Here is a 25,526-nt window from a genome sequence, read left to right as displayed (position 1 = left end):
CCTGAAAAGTATTATTTTAAAAATTTATATTCCCTTTATATCTTTGACATCATAAGAAGAAATTCTGGCCACTTGAAGATAGACTAGTAAACTGTCTACTAAGCAAGTACTGTGACTAAAAATATGAAGCACTTAAATGGCAGCAATATGAATAATCAATTCTCAAGAATTAATGGAAAACAGCATAGTTGAAATACAAAGCAACACTCAATATACTTTTTTTTTTTTAATTTTATTTATTAATTTATTAATTTATTTATGGCTGTGTTGGGTCTTTGTTTCTGTGCGAGGGCTTTCTCCAGTTGCGGCAAGTGGGGGCCACTCTTCATCGCGGTGCGCGGGCCTCTCACTATCGCGGCCTCTCCCGTTGTGGAGCACAGGCTCCAGACGCGCAGGCTCAGTAATTGTGGCTCACGGGCCCAGTCGCTCCGCGGCATGTGGGATCCTCCCAGACCAGGGCTCAAACCCGTGTCCCCTGCATTGGCAGGCAGACTCTCAACCACTGCGCCACCAGGGAAGCCCTCAATATACTTTTGATCTCTTTCTGATAATTAAAAAGCAAGTCAGAATCTTAGATTATTGCAGAATCTTTATTCTCATTAATTATGGGTACTACTTCACAGAAACGTTACAGTTAATTTCCAGGTGCCTAGGTAAGTTATTAACCTGCAGAAGCCTGTCTCCTCACCTATAAAACTTAAGGTAACACACCTCCTCTCCCACAGTTGTGAGGATTAATTAGATAATGTGAAGGAAAGTGCCTAGCACATCATAGGCACTCGATAACAAAGAGACACTCAAATAACAAGTTTCCTTCCTTTCTTCAAAAAGATACTTGGAGATATCTATAGCCTAAAATGAGAAATTCCTTCTATTCTTTCAAGTTTCCTTTTACTGAATACAAAAGAGAAAATAAGCTGGCATAGGGTTTTGAAGGTGCCAGCAGAAGTTTGAATTTCCCATTGATTAAGGAATGTGGGCTCAGAGGGGCACTGTGTAAGCAACTGGAGAGAGACGGCTGGAAAACTGTCTGAGGGCAGAGGACACAGAAGACTTGTCACACCTGGCAACAGCTGAGGAGATTAGGAGTGGCTTGGCTTTACTAAAATAAAGTAAAAAAGGATAAAAAAGAGGAGAACAGCCAAGAGCCACAGCACTGAGCTGATACAAAAAGAAGAGGCACAGGTCAGAGACCATTACAGGGTCTGAAAGGTGTGCTCACCATCCTATGGAACTACTTCAAATACAGTTTCTCAAGGAATATGAAAGAAAATCCTTCCCAAAAATAATAATCAAGATTGTTTATTAGAACCCTGATTTCAAAAAAATTTTTTAATTCACATATTTATTGGTTTTGAGCTTCAATGGCCCAATACCCTATCTCTCTTCTTTGGTAACATAAATGTATTAATGGACTATGGCTATATTGTTGAAAAAAATTTTACTCCTTTTTATAGTAATAAATTCAAACAAAGGTTGGAAACGCTGATGCAACAGAGAAATAGATGAGCAAGCAGTATGTCGTATCCTTAAGTGGTAAATATCTTAATTTCAAAATAAACGTACCACTACTTTTTCATTTTGAACCAAAGCACTGAATTTAAACAACCAAGAAAACAATAACCCAAAAAATGAGTATAAGAAATAAGTATATATTTTGTTTCAGAGTAGAAAATTTTAGTATGACAGTCCCGATTACTGAACATAGCAGAAATCATCTAATACAGTGCTGTGTGTCTGATGAGTGGTAGGTAATGCCTGTGCACTGAATTAAATGTGCTCATTATAATACACTAATGTTAGCAGGTATTTAATATTTAAAACAGGTACTTCTCACACATGTATTAATGTGCAGAGATTTTAGGCATTCTAAAAATAGACCATGCAGTTCTACAAAGATACATGAAAATACATTGTGCTGCATTAGGAAAGGGTATAGAGAGTAATCTGTCAAACCTCAGTCAGATTGGCATGTTCATCCTGCTTTAAACAGTCCTCTGCTGATACACTGCATAGTTCCTTCTCACTCTGCAATAAAGACTTTATGGACTGGAACACATCTTCACTGAAGCTCTGAAAATAAAAGATATTCTTAATTTACTTAACTAAGACAAGGTAAAAAATCCTGGTGATGGATTAAATGAAGAGTCACTAACTTTCCAATAAATATTCACTGGAAACCTTTTGATGTAACAGAACTCAACTCAGCTGAGAGGAAGAAAGAACAAAAGGCTAAAGTAGAGCTCCATGTGTTCCACACACACATACCACAGCCCAGTCACTCAACCTGCTGGAGACCACGAGGCCCTCAGCCAGGTTCTCGCACTCTCACCCTGCACTAAAACCTAACAGATCACATGTCTGATTTCCAAGTCACTGGCAGAACAGGAGCAACAATTTACATAAGGAGACGATGTGGAAGCTAATAGTAAGGTATGCTAACAACGTGATGACTCTCATAACAAAGTTGGAGATGGAAAAAAAGAAAGAGATAATAACTCAAAACAAGGCTTTTCAGGGGTCTTAAAGCAGCTGTATGATGAAAATGAGGGAAGGCATTCCAGACTGGAAAGAGAAAGATGTCACAAGTGCAAAGAAACAGAGGGAAGAAAAAGTTACACTAAAAAATGGGTATTAAATTTGGACATAAACAGAACATTAATCTCTCTCTACCTTCTGATTTGTTGATCTGCTCTTCTATCAGAAATGTCCTTACTCCCCAATGTTCCCCTGTAGAAATCCTACCCATCCCAAGACCTGTGAAGATTTTCCCATCCCTTAGTCATAATAAATCTCTAAGTTCCTACTGTATTGTTTGCGCATTAAGATCATTTAACCTATATCACAACATGTTATAATAACTGCTTTCATATATATTTGTCTTTCCTACCCATTAAACCAAATTACTGAGGTCAGAGATTGTCTTTTACTCTATTTATTTCCCCAGATTTCAGTACCTCACATACAAGATGAACTCAATAAATGTTCGCTAATTTTAATAAATTAAAAATTAGTGGAAATCTTATCTAAGAGAAGGGATGCAAATATGAAATCAAAGCAATTAAGAAAAAATGCAATGTTAAATGTGAACTTTCAATATGAACTCAAGATTCTTCAGATGTATGTACTACATTTTCCCATTGATACATCATAGAAGCAATGACCCTCAGTAGCAATGAGCATACCCAGCACACAGATTTTGATTTCTAAATACCATTCACCAATTAAAAGAACTAGATCCCCCTTGACAGAATGGCTGGTTCCAGATCTGAGGCAGAAATGTATGAAGTGTGGCTGGGACATCTTATTGTGAAAGAATGCAAGGACATGCAGATTAACTGGGTTATTTCAAAAGAACACAGAAGCCAACTTGAAGGAATTCCCATTGGCCAAATTTGGGATAATCTGAGCATCAAAAAATAAAAATGATAATGGAGTATAACTGAATTTAAAAAAAAAAAAAACCTACAAGTCCATTAAAAGAGACAGATAAAAAGGGTGGGGATTGGGGGAGTGCACTACTTTACATTAGAATGCTGGCTAACAGATATGAACAGAATGACAAAATTTAAAAATTCCGTTTGTAACTCCCTCCAATGTAATTACTGACTTAGGAAAGGATCATCAATTACCCTAATCCACTGGGTTAAAAGCTATTGGGGAACAAGATACACTGTTTTGCAACATCACCTTACACATTATTTATTAATAGTGTTAATTACAAAGGGATTATGTGTCTTTAGATTGGAGATATCTGGTGGTTACAACTTATCTACCTGGTCAAGCCTGGCACTAACAATATGCACCGCCTGCCTGATCTGACAGAGTGGAATGACCATGACATCATCTTTGAGGTGTTCCTGCTGAACCTAACCACAGGGAAAAACAAATGAACTCAGAATATGGGAATGTTCTACAAGATAACTGGTACAGACTCTTCCAAAGATTTGCCATCATGAGGAAAGAATCTAGACCATTGAACTGGAGCAGACTGGGGGAGACCAAAGAAACACAATACCCAAACACAGAGTGTCAACCTCGCTTAGATCTTAGATGAGAGGCAAGGAAAAAGTAACAACGATACTTGAGACAACTGGGGAAATCTGTGCATGGACTGCATGTTAGTGTTACTGAATTAACGATTTCCTGAGGGGTGGTAATAATGCTGATGTTCTTAAGAGACGCATGCTGATATATTAAGAAGAGAAGTAAAATAATGTCTGTAGCCTACTCTCATTTAGTTTCAAAAGGGAAGTGTGTATATATGTACACACACAGAATGGGTGTGGCAAAATGTTAACAGAAAGTGAATCTAAGTGAAGAGTATATGTGGTGTTTATTGCACTGTTTTTTCCCCCAATATCTGAACATTCAAAAGTTTAAGTGATTCTGTTTTCATTAATGAGTGGAAGTTTTCAGGCTAAGATATGAACATGAACTGAAAAAAGGAAAACATATGAAATGTGAAATCTGAACATGAGCAATCATTATAAACTCATGACAGTGAAGGAACAAAGCGCAGATCTTGATTTCTAAATACTATTCAGGGGTTCTTTGGAGAAATAGCCCATTCTAGGTCCGAGGAAGGTAAAGTAGAAAGTGAAACTGGGTCAATTTTGTCCTAGAAAGCAAGGAAGCAATCAAAGAATTATGAGGCTGTGCATAACACACATACACATAAACAGTATATAATATTTACACTCACGTATTTTTATCTAAAAGGGTTTCCAAGTATTCAAGTGAATTCAAACCAAATCTTTATCATGGGCCTAATATAAATAATGATCTGAATAAAAAAGACATTAAATTAATAGTATAAAGTTTCAGCTGCAGCCTAATTCCTTATCTCAGGAATATATTGGTAAATTCAAGTCAAATAGGTAGGTAGTATAATGTCTGAAGAACAAGATCACTAGCTCACTACTATACTTTGTATATATGTATTTCTTAGTTCTAATTATTAATTTAAAGCAATCAGTACAATTTAAATATTAATTTAAAGCTATGGGTCCAATTGCTTATCTGAAAAAAAGTATAATATACTCCACAGAAAGTAGCAATAGAGAAAATAGTTTTTATTGTACTTTTTTCAAATTAAAAAGGGGACCTACTAAGTTTAAAGGTACCTGAAAAACACATGGGGCATATTACTTAAAAATGTAATTACTACACTGTTCCAAAATAAGTTTACTTTCTGTTTTCCAACTCCGCCGGCACCTTTCGATTTGACAACCACTCTCTTCCAGTTAGCAGTCAAATCCAAACATTTCTCAGATCTCTGAAGAAATGAGTAAATAAATGAAAAGGCAGGCCTAGCAGCTTACAAGAACACTAACAATTAGAAGCTGGAAAGAAGATGTGCAAAGGAGACAAGTGTTATCGTAAGAGAGAAGAAAAGAAAGAAGCTGTAACGAAAGAAGTCAAAGGCCGTCTTAACATGTAAGGACTTGTCAAGAGTGTCATATAATGCAGAAGTTGAAGCTAAAAAAAGGGTTCACCAAGACTGCTGACCATCCCCCAGTATTCATCCTCCCTTTCTGCCTTTAAGTAACACCCCCCCACAGTTTTAGCAAAGACAAAAATGTCAAGAAATGAAAGGGTAACCAAATCGTCTCAAGGGAGGAAAAGAGAGAGGGCTCTTCCCCAGACGAGAAAGCAGAAGCGATCAGGAATCACATTCAATTTGCTCACTACTGATTACCCAGCCAATACCTAGCACGGGGCCTGGCATATAAGCAGCACTCAAATTTATATTATATTTGCTGAGTGAATGAATGGATGGTAATATTTTGGGGTAAAGCTAAAGCTGTATAAGAAAAGTCACACCTGATGCTTATATTGCTAAAAAGAAGAGAGAAAACTATCTGCTGAGAAGAAATAGGGAGACGTGATCTTTGGGAAATAAAGTTCATTGTCTTCATGATTTCATATCACTATTTTCATATATGCCAATCTTTGCAGTATTTTATCGTTATTCATTTCAATAATAAGATTCATTTTAAAAACAAGAATACCATAGCATAGCTGCTTAACAAGACTTCGACTTCAAAAAAACTGATCAACATTTTTATTAAAACTATCACTAAAAGGAATCCAATATAGTGAACTTACTTTTCTGACAGATGCTCTAGTTTTCATGTGACTGTTTCTGAAAGTCTGGAAGGTCGCCATAACTATATTGCTGTTGTAGGTAATCAGTGAAGAGTTAGTCCACAAAAGACCTAAAGAAAAAATATTAAAAGAAAATAACTATTTTATTGATCTTAGTGATTCAAGTGATCAAGTGATTCAACTTGATTCAAGTTGTCCTAAGATAACTTCTTTAAATTCAGTCATTTACAAAAAAAAAAAAAACATAAGAATTCTGAGACATAAAAATTTATTAAGCAATCCAACATGAATATTTGAAAAATACGAATATTGGCACCTTAACGAGATACCAAATTATTACAAAAATCTTTTTAGGTTCAAAATTATTATAAACTAGTTTATCCTTATCTAGTCAATCTCACTGCCCTTTTTTATTACAAATAAGAAAATATTTGAAAGCCTCAATAAGAAATATTTCAAAAGCCTTTTAAAAATCTAAAGCAGAGAACATCACAAAAAGAATCTCAGCCTTCTTGCCTCCTAAAAGTCACTCTATCCCTACAGCAACTGTGAATGCTCTAAACATTCTTATTTCTTGGGCAGAAAGGTTTAATAATAAACAAATGATAATATGAAATCTGTACATATCAAATAAAATCAGATAAAAACAAAGCCCTTATATAGGAATCTCAACAGCATACCAATGACAAGAGTTCAAAAACATCCAAGTTAAATGATTAATACCGTAGTATTTAAAACACATGCACAGACATGTGTTTATACACACACACATACACACCCTCCTTGGGAGAAACTCTGAAACTAAGTCTCAGCTTTTTATCAATGGTTTAATGAAATACCTTTTAGAGCTTAAAACAACCTGGGCATTAACCACTCAATATCCACATTTGACCACAGTAACTTGTCCCTTCATTCAAAATCTACTTGCACTAGATGCTACAGATACAGAGGAGAACAAGGCAAATATAGCCCATTTGGATCAGAGTCTTACAAGGAAAATGTTTTATTACAGTTAAGGGTAAGAGTGAGAACTGAATACTAAATCACTAAACACTAAAAAAATTGAATCAATAAAGATTTGAGAAATGGCTAATTAGTTTCAATCAAACTGGTCTTCTCAAGAATTACCTAGTTGAGGTTTTCAAGACATTTAGTTAATATCAATTTATACTATGAAGACATTTATAGGCAAAACCAAACTTCAACCTAGTCCCCTGCAGAACTGAAAAAAAAAAAACTAAACTAAATTTTAGTGGAGTTCTAATTTTATATTCTTCCACAACAGAGATAAAACTGAAGTGTGTGTGCAGGCAGGCACACACATGCACCTCCCTTTAGAGATTTCTATATTCTGATTTTTCACAAAGAATTCTATTTTTTAGACAAAAAATTCCTATTCTATTCTGAACTAAGAAAAATCCTAATGGTCTCTTTAACAATAAAATGTGATTCATGACTGGAATTGAAGCAGAATTGTCAGAAAGGCAAGGGAGGTCCCGATAGCACAAGATAAAGAACCATACACCAGGATGCAGAAATGTAGCATTTGTGTCCCTGCTGTACCTCTCATTAGCTTTGTTTCCTCTAGGTAAACTGCAATATCTCTGCATCTGTTTCCTCCATGTATATTACATGGGTGTGTATGATGTATATTACCCTACTTACTGGACAAGTTTATTGTAAGAATCAAATGGAAAATTTATAGGAGGCACTTGAGAAACCATAAAACATAGATAAAAGGAAAATTAAAATATTTACTTACGGACCAAAATGATCAAGAGGACCAAAATTCTCAAAACAAGGTGTAAATACACAGGTTTATGTAACCAAGGCACGAAAATAATTCTTTTCTTTGTCCCAGGCCAAGTCACTCTCCTTTTTTTCCCCCATAGAGTTCTCTTCAGCTGCCAAAAACCCTCAGGGGCAAGTGGACTTGCCTCAAACTTCACATAAAACATATAAAATATAGAGGCCAACACAAGGGTGCCAGAAAAGTGAAACACTCAAATTCATCTCCTGAGTAAACCGGCACCACCTTTCTGGAGAGCAATTTTGTAACGCATGTCAAAACCCTGAAAATATTCCTATCCTATGACACAACCATTCTACTTCTGGGAATTCATCAAAGGAACTGATGCTCCTGGAGCAGCGAGGGTTCTAAGGAGAGTTTATAATGCACCAGTTGCTGTGCTAAGAGATTTCCTTGCACATCTCATTTAATCCTTAGGACTGGCAGAGCAGTACTCCAGTTCTACAATGAGAAAAACAGAGGCAAGAGGAAGGGGTTAACAATTCACCAGGCCCACACAGTAAGCAGTAGAGGGCTGAGATGCAAATCCGAATCTTCAAATTCTAGCACCCAGGCTCTTACCCTCTTCTCTGCAGTGTACACAGGCTTGAAAAGCTGTTCATCACACTTTGTAATAGAGAGAAATAAGAAGCACTCTAGATGCCAGAAACAGGAGACTGAATTACCTAGAGTGCATTTCCACAATGACACGAGGGCAGCCATTACACACAACGTGGAAGGACAGAGGACCAGCACACAGAGCATCTTTACTTTCTCAGACCCCTAACCTTGCGGAGAGGGCAGAGTTGGGAAAAGAGAGACAGCAATGACCTTTGCAGCTGCTGACTAAAGTCAACACGAGCAAAGATTAAACTCGAACTCACTGGAGGCTTCACCAGGCAAGAAACTACTGACCCATTACCTCACCTGAAGGTGGAGGTGCGACAGGCCAAGCCCCTGAGGGAAGAAACAGTCACACGGAAGTAGGGGAAGATCAGGGGGCTCTGATACAACATCCCGGATCTGACACCTCAAGTTACCCCAGTTCATTACCTGCAATATTCCTGAATAGGCGACCTAAATAGAACACCCTTTTCAAAGTTGAGTACTAAAGAATCCAGTATGGATTTAAATGAAGAATCATTTAAAAACAAAACAAAAAACCAAATAAGAGATATACTAAAGAAAGAAAAACACTCCAGACAAATATATTCATGCCACCCAAAATTCACATTATCTGTTTTTAGAATAGTACCTCAGAATTTATATTAATAAAAAAGAAACTAAATTTAATTCCACGTTTACACTCTGCTTCACTCATTGAAGAAAAATACACTTACTGAATCCTACTCCACAGCTTTGTGTTCAACTTAAAACATAAGTAAAATATTAACCTCACAAAGAAAAAAAACCTATGAGAGAATATCTACGCAACAGTCCATAAAAGTGAATCCAGCATGAGATGACATGACTCATACTTCTGATAAAGCAAAGAAACAAAAATCAACTTTGAAAAGATACAAAGGCAGATGGGGGGAGAAAGTAACACAGTACGGTTCCCTCACCATCTTTTACAATTAGAGAGAATGTAGTTTTAGACAGATTTCACAAAAGGAGCAAAAATACAGTATTTTCCCTTGTAACACCTTTATGTTACGATAATAAACTTTTCACTTAATGCTTTTTTGTTTTATGTCCCATTCTTGGTGAATAAACAAGAGTCCTAAATAGGGAATAACTAAGGGTGTTTCCCTAGAGTCAAACAAATTAAAGTGAACCTGGATAATTTTTTAAAAAGCAGATCAGAGACAAGAAAGTACAGATGGACAATGCAGACAACTGAAAAGTAAGCTGCTGGAGCTCAGGAAAGCCACAGGATATAAAAACAATACCATAAAATAAATGAAATCCCCTGAGAAGCAGCAAAAAAGCAGAATAGATATTACAACCGAGAAAGTTTTAAGAAATATCACAGAATGTAAAAGAAAACAAATGAAAGATAAACAATTATAAACAGCAAACAGGTATTGGACACTTTGAATAAATTACACCTACCCCTTTGATCCTGCGATTTCACTTCTTAAAGTTTATCCTACATGTGTACTTGCACAAAATTCACGAAGATATATGTGAAAGAATATTCACTAAAACAAAAAAGGATGAAAAGCTAAAAATAACCTAGAAGCCCATCAATTCAAATAAATTATAATACTTTCATATGACTATCACCCAGCTGTTGGAAAGAGAGCAACACATACTGATGTGACAGCATGTCCACAATATATTAAGGGAAAAAGCAAGTTACAGAACAATGTAAATAGTGTGCTCTCTACTTGTGATTTTTTTAAAAAAATTATATACACACACAACTCTGACGCTCGTGTGTGTGTTTGTACAGGCCTAGGAAATACTATGACAGATATAGACTAAACTCATGATAGTGGCCACTTGTGACAACTAGGATTTTTTTTAATGTCATAAAATGTCAAATACCTATAATATGGAAAGATGATAGATTATTAAATAAAATAAGGCAGGTTCCAGCATGTTCACATTATCCCATTTTGTGTAAAACCTCTATGACTACATGTGTGCATTTATATAATACATGCAATATAAAAGAGAACATACACTAGATGGGTATAAACATTGGTTTTATCTGGGTAGATGCAATTATGTGTGTTTCTAGATGTGCATAAATTCTTTTATAATAAGAAAAATATTTCCAAAGTCTTTCCTCTCCTCTCCTCTGGCCTAAGAAGTATTCAGGTCAGCATCATATATTTCTTGATCTTTTTTCTACCATGAGTTAACGGAGCCAAGGACTCTCTGAGATTCCTTCCTAGCCCTCTATCAACAATACTGTCCTATTTTGACCCTCCTCCTCCTGCACTAGTTCTCAGACTTCAGTACCTGTATGGATCAGCTTATATCTATTACCTCCCTCCAACAAGATCTGAATTCAGGAAGTCTACATGGAACCCAGAAATCTGTATCTTTTACAAGTACCCTATGTGGTTTCTGATTGAGAAACAGCTGTCTATCTCTTTAGCCATTACATTAGTCTCCTTCCAAAATTCTTTCATAACTTGTTACTCAATGACTAATAATTCTAACCTCCTCTTTGGTACTCATTTTATTTAGTTTTCCAAGGATATTTTATTTCTACCTCTGGTTTAACTATGCAAATAACTCCCCAATATATATCTCCAGTTCAGTTCTTGCACCTGAGTTTCAGTTCCTTATATCCAATTTTTATTAGATACCTCCAAGTAAATATCCCAGTTACTCCAAAATTAGCATGTTCAAAAACTGAATAAAACTTTCCTCTCTAAACAATCTCCTCCTGTTTTCTCTATATCAGTAACAGCCAGTAAACCAATCAAGCCAGTAGGTCTTTCCCTCAGTCACTACTGACTATCACATCTAGTCAATAACCAAACCCTAACCCATCATCCTCCTAAACTTCCCTCAGATGTACCCTCTCTTCCGTCAGCTGAACTGCTACTTACTCTTCATACATCAGTTCAAGGACCTCCCTTCTTGAGAACGCTTGCCTCATCTCCTGTATCCCTCCTTGCCAAAACAAGTAGCCAACTCCTTTATGTTCCCAAAGTGGTTTGTCCTTTATTCCTTTGATGCCATTGTTTGCATGCTTCCCTCCTTTTGTGAGTTTTGAAGACAAAAGTGTTTTTTATTGTATTTGTATTCTAACACAGTAAGCATTCAAACGTCTGCTGAATAAATAAAAAGCAATTATTTTTAAAGAGCAAAGTTGACCTTTAAATGTTGGAATGGACACTTCTACATTTAATGAATTATTTATGAAAATATAATTAAAAGTTTCCAATAATTTCTACTTGTATAATATTTATAATAAATGCTCCAAATACATATTTTGGCCAAATCCCAAATGTCCAAGTGTTAAAAATATTCTGTTGAATATAAGTACAACTAAACAGGGCAAAATATATGAAACACTGCTTTTCAAACATCAGACAAGAGACAATGCAAGACTATGATCCCTGAGAGAAGAGAAACACTTCCAGGTCACAACACAAGGAGAGGAAAGCTAAGCAGTCTGGCAGTCTCACCGAGCTGCAGAGACAGAGGTCATAGTTTGGGAAGGCCAAGGTGGTTAGAATTTGCAGGGCATATATACTGGAAGGAGAGCTCAGAAAGAGTGAGAGCTTTACAGATCTGCAGGTGGGCTGCCCTAGGGTCCTTGACCGAATGTTGATCTGTGCCAAGGAGCTGAGGTTGGGGAAATAACTTCTAGAGAGCAGTAGGCCAAACAATACCTGGAGCCAGACAGGGCTTGGGAATAGTCCGCATTCCCACCAACCCGAGTGGGAAAACTTTGTAATGTATCAGGTAATGGATGGACTCCTCAGAAGGGAATTGCTTTAGTTGAGGAACTAAGTCAGCACTACGCTGAAGGCTGTTCTGGACTCACCCTAACAAAGCTTAAAGGCAAGCCTCAAAACAACCCAACAGATTCCAAATAAGTTACCTATACATCCCAACTAAATCCAACACTCCTAAGGACTACAACAAAACTGAGAGAGCAACAGCATAAAATTCAATGACTGGCACACACGTCAAAAATTATCAGGTACACAACAGAGGAGAAAAATATGACCCATAAGCAGGAGGAAGTAAGTCACTAAGTGCAGATCCAGAAATGACAGAGATGATGGAATGAACAGAAAAGATGTTAAAACTATACTATTGGAACAAATGTGTTCCATACACTTAAGAAGGGAGAGGAAAACATGATCATGATAAGGAAAGAAACAGAAGAGGGAAGACACTCAAATTGAACTTCTAGAGATGAAAATAAAATACATACCAGATGCAATTAATAGCAGATTAGATACTGCAAGAGGAAAGTTCAGTGAATTTAAAGACATAGCAATAGAAACTATCCAAAACACTGCACAAAGAAACTTAAAAACAAACAAGCAAAGCAGCACCGATGACCCACTGTAAAAGGTGAATAACTGGAATCCCAAAAAGTGTGTGTGTGGTGGGGGAAGGGGGCAATATATGAAGACAAAATGGCTCAGAATTTCCCAAAGTTGATGAAAACCATAACCTGATAGATGCAAGGAAGATTAACAAACCCTAAGAAAAATAAACATGAGGAAGAACACACCAATATACATCATAACCAAATTTCTGAAAACCAGTGATAAAGAGAAAAAATCTTAAAAAGCAACCAGACAGAAAAGTACACATTACATACAGAAGAACAAAGACAGACAACAAATTTATCAGAAACTATGCCAAACCATAAAATAAGACAATGGAGCAAAATCTAAAAAGAGTGTCAACCCAGATATCCATACCCAAATATCTTTCAAAAATTAAGGCAAAATAATTTGAACTAAAAGAAGCTGTGAGAATTCATCACCAGCCAACCATCACTAGAATCACTGTTTAAAAAAAAAAAGAAAAAATTCCACAGGCAAAAGAAAAACAATACCAGATGGAAATCTGGATCTAAACTAAGGGTAATACCTCAAAGGGTCAATATGAGGGTAATATAAAAAAATATTTTCTCCTTTTTTAATTCCTTAAAGAATAACTTTAAACTGAAAATAACAATGTAATATGGGGTTTAGAAGTAAAGTGTATGATAAAATAACACATAGCATGTGGTGTGCTGGAATTGAAAAAATACTGTCCCTACACTATACAAGAAGTGATATTGATAAGTTACCTTGTAAACCCCAGAGCAACCATCAAAACCAAACCAGAATAATACCTAATAAGCAAACAGTGGTGTGAAGGGGATGCTATCCCTTTTTTGCAGATAAGGAAGCTGAGGCTCATCTTCATAGGATGGCTATGAGAATGCAATTAAATAATGCATTTAAAAACAGTACCTCATATAGAAGGAACTGAAATGTTAGCTTCTTCCTTGGGTACAGACCTGCTGTTTAACTTATAAAATCTAAAAATACCACAGCTATCAGTTACTACTTTGTTTTGTCTTTCAAAACAAGTCAATCATGTAAAAAAGATGTGACTGTAACCTAATTGATTATCTATTAAGATATTTGCTTCTCTATAGTTTCCTGTATACCAACAATAAACACAACTTAAAAAAAAAAACCCTAAAATATTGAGGCTGTGCTTTCAATGTGAATATGCTTCCTAGAAGGTAGAGTAATAATGTTCTTAACCTTATGCATAACTCCCACCTACAAGATTTTTAACAAAAAATATGTTCAGAATTTTAACTCAGGAACACAGTTTTCCTTATCAGTAACATCTGTGATGCCATGACTCTAAGAGTATATTTCTGAAAAGGCATTTAAGCAGCTCTTGCAAATAGTAATAAGGCTCTATCCTAAGCTGCCAGCAGCAGGAATGAGTGAACGGATCTGCTTTGCAGATGGTCCAGTGCTCGGCACATAGCAGACATTCTAAAAGCCTGTGCAGAACTTATTAACTGACAGAATACACGAGGAGGCATAAAAACAGGAAGACTGTGAAAGATAATTTCTAGGTTTCAAGCTTGGGGAGCTAGAAGAAATAACTGGCAGACAGCATTATTTTATGTCAAGGTACTATCCAAAGGGCACCTAAAAAATACATTCAGTTGGCCTGGTGAGAGCTAGAGATGTTACTCTAGGAATCATCCGCATATCCAGAGCTTGAAAGCTGATCCTAGATACACGGAAAAAACAGAGGATCAAGAGAGAATCTAAGAGGACAACCATGATAAAGGGTTCCTGGCAGGTAAACAAAGAACCACAAATAAGTGGCAGTCAAAGCAGGTGAGGTAGAGATTTAGGAGAATTTAGGTGTCACTGAAGTCAAGAAACGGTTTTAAGTATGGAGTGGTCAGCAGTAGACTTGTAAACACCTGAGGGCAGGAATGATATCCTTCCTTCTCCAAACGCTGCAGGAGTCCACGCCACAGCGCCCGCCACACAGCTTGCCCTCAGTCAGTCACACCACATCCTTACACTGTGCCAGGCAGGCACTGCTTAACTGCTGTTAAACAGAATTCATGTTTTTCACAACAGAAGTTGCTGTTATCGTACCCATTTTACACGTAAGAAAACTGAGGCACAAAACATTTACATAATTTGCTCTCACACACCTAGGAGAATCTGTCCTGAAGGAGATCATTGCTGAGAGCAAGTTCAGCGCAGTACTAGGGAAAAACTCAAAACTGCAGGATGCTAAAAGTACACCAGAAGTACCCACCTTTTCCCCCCTTGTTCACACCCCCTGCACTAGAGAACTTGCAGTACCCAGTCTGAAAAAGTACAAACTGTGAGACACACCTACATCTCCTCCCCCACCGGTTTTCCCATTTCCATCTTCCCCCACCCTCAGCCAACTGGACTACAAGTAGGTACCTGACCAACTGAAGTTCTCTCTCCAGAAATTCAGAATTAAGATATGGAGGTATTTGTTGAGAGCCATGCTACAAAATCAAAATATCTTGTGTTGTCACCACAGCAAACCAAAGGTATGGGGAAGCAGAAACCAAGAGCTTTAAAGAGAGTCAATCTGAAAGAAATTGGAACAGACATTACAGAGTCACAGAGACACAAGACCATGTCATGTGTTTCCAGAGAAAAACTGGCAGAGTAACTGCCTGAAGATGTTCTGGTTTCCAGGACGCTGAGCTGGGCTTCAGAGGCAGTCCTGCAACTGTAGGACAAACGCCCTTTTTAAGTAAGTTAATTCAAATGGTTTCTGTTCCTTGCAGCCAAATAATCTCAAGACATCAGAAGAGGTCAAAGAAAAAAACACTGCGTAAGCAGTCACTCTGTGCTTCACAGTAACTTTGAGGTTTTTAACTCTCCTATCAGGGATGAAGAAAAAGAGTTTCACTAACATCAATGAACAGATCTGCTGGACTCCCAAACACAAACTCTTTTACACTGTACCTCATTTTCATTCACGTAACATCCAATCCCTTCCAAGCCTCTATGCCATTTATCTTATTTTTTTCCCCATGAAACATTCTGATTAATCCAAAAATGTTAACTTTTCTTCTGTCCAGTCTCTAACCTATACATTTCAAATGCCTTTATGCTAGTATTTTATAATAAAATAAACTTGTATATATAAAGATGAGTGGCAGATCTGTTTGGTTTGTTTTTAAATTGATAAAGTATTTTTGTTTCCTTTCCTTTGTAAGCTTTCCCAGTTTATACACCCTTAACTCAAGCCCAGGCCAGCTTAGATCTTTTCCTGACCTGTCCCACCCCTCATTTCCTCCAAATGGCTGATTTTACTACTAAAATTCAGGCCACCTGACAGAAAAAGGATAATTCAGCTTACCTAAATATTTATCCTACCCAAAGTGACTTCAATTACTTTTCAAAGGCACTATGAAATAAGTATCTACATCCTAAGCTTGAAACCCTTGCCAAACAGTGATAAAGACCAGCAAAAAATTCCGTTTTTCTATCCCTGAGAATAAGTTCGCCAAGATGAAATGGTAGAGAACTTCTTAACTCTATACAGGTCTCTTTTGCCCATTCTCAAAAAGACACTGCCGAAGTTTTTCACATTTTCTCCAAGTATAGACAGCTCCACTGCCTATTTATAACTAGAAATTTCCCTAAGAATAACCTAAAATGTATCATCTGATTTGGTTTGATTTACTTTCCCAGACAGTAAGTTCCTGGAATTTTTTTTAATTAAAAAAAGAAAAACAACTTAAACGGACTATCCTTTTACCAGCCTCAAAAGGCAAAGGAAGACTTCTTCAGCTTCTAGACTTATCCCAGGAGTTCAGAAGCCAGAGAATTTCTCACTGTGGTTCAGGGACTTCGGCAAGTCCCATATCCTCAACAACTGGGAAATATCATTAGCCTGGAGATAAACCACTAGGCCCTTATTAGTAGTGCAGCTATGTGGGTACAGACACTCATCCAGCCTGGGAATCCATTTGTTCTGAATGCCTTACATTCTCTGATCACTTACAAACTGCTGTTAGTCACAGCTACAACTAAGAGTGAAATTCACTGTCAACCTTTGGGTCAGTTCTGCCAGAAGGACCATAAAAAAGTATGCATAACCAGCGTACTAACTGAAAAACGTGACTGTGTATAAAAAAGGATTCATTAAATGGCACTATTTTAACAATGATTGTGCTAGGAATTGCGCTGCCATTTATTTTAAAATCATAAATAACACATTAAAATCATCTTTGCATTGCTGAGTACCCTAAATTTTCTGAGTACTCTATATTTTCTATTTCCAGACATATCAAAATCAGTATCAATCAATATAACATCCCTAACGAGGTGGAAATAAGGTAGGGAAAGCTTATGAGTTTTGCAAGGGGCTGAATAATTACAAAGTTGAAAAGAGAACCGGAATTTTTAACTACAATCTGCACTAAAGCCATTAGGTATGTACCTCAGCAGTATTTCTCACCCTGAAATTTCCTTAGCATCTTAAGCTAAACCACCTCCAGTTTAATAAGGTCTCAGAGGAGGGAAAGCGGAACTGTTACCACGTCATACCACTGTGGTTTAGGTTCTACTGCCATTGCCATTTTACCAACGTTTTTAATACTTTGGTCACATACACTTTTTTTAATAAAGCAGTTTAAGTGCCTGGAATAAAAGAGTAAGTATACCCAATCCACTCGGAATATTGATGGCCAGGCATTTGAGCCATTTAACAGCGTTGAAGAAAATTTGACAGCAAATCCAAATCTCAACACTCCGAGGAGCTGCTGGACGCTTTCCGTTTCTGTCACAAGATTTGGTTTGTGCCTGGTTCCAGGGCTCAAGGGTTCTGACAGTGAAGGATGCTGTTCGAGGACAAAGTGCAATGTCCTCCTCCTCCACATGCTCCTGTGCGCGCACCACGAACACAAACTAAGCATACGCAGCAGCACCCATCGAGGGGACCCGGCTCTGAAGACCACCCTCGGGATGGAAACTAAGCTTGTCATCCAAGGGGGATGCTGCTCCGCCGCCACACTCGGACCCCAGGAAGACCCGTCTCGAGCCCGAGGACACCCCTCCCCCACGGCCCGGTGCCTCGAGCTTCCTACCTCCGCCCCGCTCCTCCCGCCCTCCTCCCACCGCCGTGCGAAGGCGCAACTCGGGGCAGCTCCGAAGTCCGGGCAGGGACTGCGGGTAGACGGAGGGGCTGCGGCGCCCGAGCCAGGCCGCTCCATCCACCGCGGCCCTACACCCCGCCGCTACCCCAGCCAACGGCGCTGCCCACGCCGCGGGCGGATCCACGCCCGGCTCACCTGGGGGCCGCAGCCTCCGCAGCTCACAGGCATGTCACCGGCCCGCAAAGACAAGCCGCACGAGCTGCTAAGCAGGCGGGCACCCCCTCCCGCAGCGGCCCCCCAGCCCTCCCCCCCTCCCCGCCCCGCGGCCCGCCCCCGGCCTGCCCACCCCCGGCTTCCGCCGCAGCAACTCCAGCCCGCAACACCTCCTAGTCCTCACGCCTCCCACTCACTCTCGCGAGAGGGTTGCACGCCTCTCGCGAGAAGAACCCCGCGACAAAGCCCGCGCAAAAGTGGGTGGGCTTTTTTAAAAAGGAAAGAAGGAACAGGAAAAACCTTCCCACGTGCTCCAGGGCAGCTAGCAGGACCGCCCCGCGCATCATGTGACCACGCCCAGCTGCCCCACCATTGGCCAGAATCCGCTGGGCCAGGGGAGCTTTAAACTCGAGGCTGACCTTCGAACCTGCTGCAGACGTCTTGCGCGCTTCCTGGTCCGTTACCTTGGAAACTGTTTAACCCTTTCCTCTGGCAAAATATCCAAGTCTTGGCTTTCTTTCTGCAGTTTTGGTTTAAGGCCCTGCCACCTTTCCTTCGTCCCCTTGGTTTTACCGCCTGGGGTCAGCTGGGCTCCTTCTTCGCCCCAGGCTAGCTTTGCTTTCTTCTGAATCCGGGGGCCCTTCTCATAGCGGCAGCCCCACCAGATCGGACGGCCCAAGAAAGGCTCATCCTTTGGGATAGCTCCGCCCCTTCTCCCCAGCATCTCTAGGGAGGACCACTCACAGCGCACCAGGCCAACGGCCCTATCCTAACCTCAACAATTAGCATCAAGGGATCTCCGGGCCCTAGTGCTCACCCTTCCGTCGTTACCCTATATCGGAATCGGGAAGTAAAAGCATTGGTCACGGAGAAACCAAGCTCTAGATGAAAAGCTAATATGTAGAAACAAGGTAGAATCAGAAGGGCGAATCCAGTGATGTTGCAGTCTCCTCAAAGACATCTATTCCTCAAGGGTGGAAATACCTGATAGATGAGAAAGACGTTTTTAAGTGTATCCTCATTATGAGTTTTGCCCTGGTTGGGAGAGAGGGGCAGGGAAGAAAGGGTATATGCGTATGTTCATTTCTTCATTTAACAAATTTTTGTTGAGCTCCTACATATGTTAGGCACTCCTCCAGGCTCTTGATTGAGCTGCCTCGAAGACAGATAAATCTAGGTTCTAGGGAGCTTATGGGGGGGGGGAGGGGAGAAAAATGTCTGTTAGTGTTAAGCTCTGTGCAGAGGAAATACAGTGAATGATGTGATGGTGATTGTGATGGGGTGACCCTTTTGAGGAGGAGACATTTAAGAAGTGGTTGGCTTAACAGGCATGCAAATATCAGAGGGAAGAGCATTCCAGGCAAAGGATACAGCTAATTCAAAGGCCCTAAATAGGGTTTGAGGGGGAAGGTATGAGAAAGTAAGAGGAAATAAGCTTGGAAATGCGATTGGAGAAGTAAACAAGCATTGGTTACATCCTGTAGGGCTTTGTAAGCCAATAAAGGAATTAGGGAGTTTATTCTGAGTGCAGTGGAAAGCACTGGAGAGTTTTAAATAGGGGAGAGACACCTATGGTTTAATTTTTTTTAAGCTCTTCGCTGCGGAGAGTGGATCTTAAGGAGAGCACAGAGGAAGCAGGGAGATTAGGAGATTTGTAATCTATGTAAGAGAGACTCCTGAAAATTTTTAATTTCCAATGACCTTGACATTCCTATTCTAAAATCCATTAGGTCAGAGTCCTGGTTCTGTTTGCCGCCTTTTGTTAAGAACATCTAGATGTCCTTCAGTTACTGCTGTTTAATTACAATTGGAGAAATAAGTGGGAAATTTTGTGTCTTGGGAAAATGAATGGCCCAAAAGGAAAGTCACCTTCGATTTGTTTTCCTCCATTTACAACACACAGATAACCACCTCTTCTGTCCAAAAGTCAGTTCTAAGAAAAACCAACATAAAGTGATGTTCAATGCAGATATTTATTCCTAAGTATAAGATTTGAAAAGATAGAGGTTGAAGGCTAGAAAATGAAGATGTTTCACTAACAGAAACAGAACTCAGGAGACCTGAGTTCCAACTGGAAGAACTCATTAACGGGTGACTCAACCAAATCAAAGTACCTTATCATCCTTGAGTCTCAGCTTCCTCATACATAAAACAAGGCAATGAACTAACCTACACGCAAAGTGGTTAAGCCTGAATTACACTTTGGCATGCACACACCAGCAAGACGGAAGCTGAAAAGGGAAATGAAATGAATTTTTATAAAAACCTAACAGAGTCGTCAGCACATGCCAAATGAAATTGGAAGTGCGCACATACACACACACACACACACACACCCACCAGCTGAGGAACTATGAAACTGATTAATACAGATACCAGGAATGTTTCCCTAAGAAACCTTGGCCTTTTCAGAGTGTGAAAACGGAAGCATTGCCACCTGCTCAACCTCATACTCCCTTTCTCTGTAGCTATTTTGAACCTATGTAGTATTTAGTAAATAATGATTCACCTTTTCCTAATCAAGATTTAAGAACTAGAAAAGAAATGTTTAAAAGATCTGGAGCAATATTTTAAACTTAACACATTGGTTTTAATGAAAATAAGATTTCAAGAAACATTGTAGTGTTACTTTTTGAAAGGAAAAGTGCTGAATGAGAAAAGGTATTATTTTAACACGTTAAGATCATTCTTTTAAACTGCTGAAGGAACTGAGTACTCCTTTGAGTGCTGTTTGCAGTCCTTATAATGATTAACTGAAACAGCTGCTGGTTACGGCTAATTTAGATGAACAATGGGCTCAACTCTACCATTCTAACCTAAATTAATACAGCCATAAATCCTCCCAAGTCACACTAGCAAGACAGTCACTGTGGTGTCTCTTGCCAGCTACCATTATTTTGAATCCAACGAATATAAAGTGAGAAGAAATTAGGGTTGAAATCCATTTCTACGGGTGTCCCTAGTTCCTGGATTTTTATTTTCTTTTTTAACAGCTTTATTGAGCTATAATCCACATACAATACAATTCACCCAGTTAAAATGTACAGTTCAGTGGTATAGTCCCAGAGTTGTGTAATCATCACCAAAATCTAATTTTAGAACAGTTTTTTCCCCATAAAAGAAGCCCCATACCCATTAGCAGTCAAACCTCCACCTTGTCCCCAGCCCTAAGCAATGACTAATCTATTTATGCGTTTATAAATTTGCCTATTCTGGAAATTTCATATTAACAAAATTATCCAATATGTGGTCTTTTGTGTCTCACTTCATTCACATAATGTTTTCAAAGGTCATCCATGTTGTAGCATGTATCAGTACTTCATTTCTTTTTATTGCCCAATCGTGATTCCATTGTATAGATATAGCACATTTTATTTATCAACTTATCAGTTAATAGGCATTGGATTGTTTCCCCTTTTCGCCTATCTGAATAATGCTGCTTTGAATATTTGTGTACAAGTTTTGTGTGGATGTTGCTTATTCTTTTTTAATACTTTAAAAAATAAAATATATCCAGTTTACAAAGTCCATATTTTTTTTTTCCTAGCACAGCTACTTCGCTCCTAGCTTTGTCTTTTTTGCCTGCTGTTTGAAATATGTGCGCTCTATCCCCAGAGGGTTGGCATTTCTACTTGGGTAATTCACATCTGACCATGTCACTCCCCTGTTTAAAACCATTCAGTGGCTTATTATGGTTCTGCCCATGATCTTCCTAACTTTCTCCTCTGCTCTGATATCATTCTCCTTCCTTTTGGTTGCTTGAAATAGGGCCAGACCCTCCTGCTTCAGGGCCTTCCCACAGGCTGTTCCTTCAGTATTAATGTTCTTTCTCTCTCCATCCCCCTTAGCCTCTGAATGCCCATGAATCCTTCAGCATCCTGCTCTACTCTCATTTCCTCAAGAACTCTTGTCCTAACTCCCCAGACTAAGTAAGCTCCTCCTTATCTAGGACTCTCTACTTTTTCTTCAAAGCATTCAACAACTTAAAATGATTTCTATTGGAGTAATTATTTGGTTAATGTCTGTCTCTATCCTCTGCTAGATAGTAGGATCCCTGAGCAAGAACCACATCTGTTTTTAGTTATACATGCCTGGTACATAGTGGGTGTTAGTAGTTATTCAATAACTATTCAAAGGAAGGAAGGAAGGGAGGGAGAAAGGGAGGAAGAAAGAGAGAGAAAGAGAGAGAGAAAAAGGAGGAGGAGGGAGGGGGAGGAGGCGGTGGGGAAGAGGAGGGAGGAGGGAGGGGAGAAGGAAGAGGAGAGAAGGAAGGAACAGGGAGGAGGAAGAGGAAAGGGAGAAAGGAAGGAAGGAAAGGAGTTCTATTTTGCTTCTTTTGCTAGAATTGAACTAAATTTTAAGCTCACGATGGAGGCGCTTGGGCCCACGGTGCCACCTCAGCAAACCAAAACTTAGAGAACTTTCACGTCCCTGTACATTGTCCACTAGACCAGAAACAGTATATCCAGGCAGCCAATCCCCAAAGGCCAAGCGAACTCTGGACTTATTTCCTTGTTCCTTCTCTCCCAAGCAAGATCAACTCTGTGGCCCCCCAATCAGATATTTTCTATTTTTCTTTTCCGTGTTCTTTATTCTTTATCCTATAAAAGCTTCCTGGCTTCCACTCCATTTTGCAGTTCTCCGAATGGAGACCGTCCGCTTCATGAAGAGGTAGTTTATTTGTATCACCTAAATTGTTTTCTTTAATACCAGGAATCTTCAGTAAAGTCTTGATACATGTTGTAAGCCCAATCTGTGCTGTGGCAAAGGGAATTAGTAGAAAGCCTGTCCCATGCTTGAGATGGTGTAGCAGGGGACACACATGTCCCCTGCCCACGCTCCCTGCAGAAGGGGGTGTAGAGAGGGGAAGGCCAGTGGTGTACAGTGAAGCAGAGGCAGCAGAGTGACAAGTCAGAGAACACAGGCTGTGTCTAAGTGCACCTAACATTATGCCTAGGAAAGCCTCACATGTCCCCAGGACACATTCTAGTGGGCTAATTTCTAGCAATCAAGTTAGTAGCTGGTGGGGTCTCCTCCAAAGTAATTTTGCTATTTAATGGAAATGTTACTTTCATTTGTTTACATAGCCTGACGGAGCCAAGACGTTTGGTTTATCGGGGCATGAAAGAATTATGGCCCAGCACGGATGAATGATTTGTTCTTGATCACTGGGGGCACTATAAGTCATAGTTCTGACTAAAATTAGCTGGTTCAATCTGGTTCTACCTTTCCGCAGAACTAGGCGTGCTACACAAAGCTAGCTACTCAGTGTAATCCTCCTAATGACCTTTTGACTACAGAGGATACAGGAAAAGATAATAGAGCAGACTACCTTTTCTGGTGGTTGCTTTACAAACATTATTTAGTAATAATAAACCAATGTAAAACATTTGGAAAGTGGGAAAGTATGAAAATTATAATTTCATCAGCCATTTAAAAACAAAAATGCTTTTTAAATTTAAAAGATGAAGTTTCTCATGACTGTTTTACTAGCATGTATATTACACCACAGTCTGTTGTATCGTTTATAACTTATATACTTACCTTACTCTTTTGTAGTGAGTCTCTTGAAGGACAAAACTCTCTTAACCATTCTTATAACATGATACCTAGTAATTTTTTTTTTATTGAAGTAGAGTTGATTTACAATGCTGTGCCAATCTCTGCTGTACAGCAAAGTGACTCAGTTATACACATACAGACATTCTTTTTTAAATATTCGTTTCCCTTATGGTTTATCCCAGTAATGTTTTCATATATATATATATATATATATATATATATATATATATATATATATATATATATTAGTGAATAATACAGGTGATAATTCAGAAGTGCCACTCCAAATTAAAGACATCTTGAATTAGCAAAATAAATTTGAGTACTATTATATATCTTACTCATATATAATAATTCTTCTGATTTAAAACATCATAGGCATAGCTAAATTACTAACTTAACTTCCAATATGTAAAATACAGATATACCATCTTTTAAGAAAACATAATGTATAATTGTTTGAAATTCAAAAACAAATAATCATGTCTAAATGTAATTACTTCATAAGACAGTTTTTAAAATATCAGTGCCCTGCTGATTTTAAATGGTTGGTATAAAGTTAATTATAAAATAGAAGAGCAGGGCTTCCCTGGTGGCGCAGTGGTTGAGAGTCTGCCTGCTGGTGCAGGGGACGCAGGTTCGAGCCCTGGTCTGGGAGGATCCCACGTGCCGCGGAGCGGCTAGGGCCGTGTGCCACAACTGCTGAGCCTGCGCGTCTGGAGCCTGTGCTCCGCAACAAGAGGGGCCGCGATAGTGAGAGGCCCGCGCACCGCGATGAAGAGTGGCCCCCGCTTGCCACAACTAGAGAAAGCCCTCGCACAGAAACGAAGACGCAACACAGCCATAAATAAATAAATAAATAAATTTATAAAATAGAAGAGTAAAGGTTCATAAAACACTTTTGTTACAGACCTTTCTAATTCAGAGAAGCACAAATGTAATCAAGAATTTTGAAAGCATTTAGTATAATTAAATGGAAAAATAATTTACAAAAACATTTATGTACAACTTTTCAAAAATGTCTTTTGCAAAAGGTGAAATAGACTTCCTCCTCATATGAGCCAAGAGCATATATATATGTTTACTACCTAAGAAAAGATATTAGATGACTTACCCTGTATTAGGTATCTAAAGGGCAAGGGAAGTCCTTTGAATAGTGTCATAACCTTATGACAAGAGAAAACAGATCCTAGAACAAGTTGTTCCTGGGACTATCATTCCTTGTTGCTTGGCTGCTTTGCTTTTCAAATGAAACATGAACTTAACATGAGATAAGAGCATCCTTATTCATTAGTTAACTCACATGAAATTCAACAGAAATATCCTTATGTGATTAAATCTTTAAAAGTAGGTAATACTCATGCATGCAAATATGAATACTGCATGCCTACTTCTGGCCCCAGGAGCATTAAACACTGTAGTAAAAATCTAGGCTGAAAAATCACAGAACTTTTAAGATACCCTGAATGCTTTCTAGGCTTTAAGAAATCCCTGTTCTTTGTGGGATTTTAAGCCATTAAATTGGGCTAGAGATGTCTAGTCTAGCTCCATACTAGTTTTGATCGCTATTTGTTTTGGATCCCCTGGGGTTGTCCTAGAACGGATTTGCTCCTCTTCCCCGCAATGAAACCTGTGAAATCAGCCAACCTTCCAGAGGAAAACTAGGAGTCCTCATAGTCAGTTCTCATGAACTTCAAAGTAACCCACCATCTCTGGTTTACTGGCCTATATCACTTCATGGTTAGCACTATCCTCTTCCTCTGAAGGATGTGGCTACCGAAATATAAAAATGCAACC

General features: G+C 38.8%; 1 protein-coding gene across 5 annotated transcripts in view; it reads right to left on the bottom strand.

The window, feature by feature from the left end:
- AKAP11 (A-kinase anchoring protein 11) overlaps positions 1-18,656 on the bottom strand; it is a 47,274-nt gene extending 28,618 nt beyond the window's left edge. For 3 of the 5 annotated variants that reach the window (XM_061170957.1, XM_061170960.1, XM_061170961.1), the window contains exons 1-3: positions 18,150-18,237; positions 6,112-6,221; positions 1,957-2,073 (exon numbers count right to left, since the gene is read on the bottom strand). In XM_061170957.1, the coding sequence (XP_061026940.1) occupies positions 1,957-2,073; positions 6,112-6,171 (177 nt within the window). In that variant the 5' untranslated portion in view covers positions 6,172-6,221; positions 18,150-18,237. Of the gene's footprint in view, positions 1-1,956; positions 2,074-6,111; positions 6,222-17,522; positions 17,586-18,149; positions 18,238-18,586 lie in introns of those variants that run through there. The other 2 variants (XM_061170958.1, XM_061170959.1) reach the window with 2 other exon arrangements.
- Positions 18,657-25,526: the final 6,870 nt, after the last annotated feature.

The sequence above is a fragment of the Eubalaena glacialis genome, chromosome 16 (assembly GCF_028564815.1).
Source record: "Eubalaena glacialis isolate mEubGla1 chromosome 16, mEubGla1.1.hap2.+ XY, whole genome shotgun sequence".
In the NCBI taxonomy this organism is placed as follows: Eukaryota; Metazoa; Chordata; class Mammalia; order Artiodactyla; family Balaenidae; genus Eubalaena; species Eubalaena glacialis.
The sequence above is the reverse complement of the archived record's forward strand: the minus strand, read 5'-3'. Positions and strand labels throughout refer to the sequence as shown.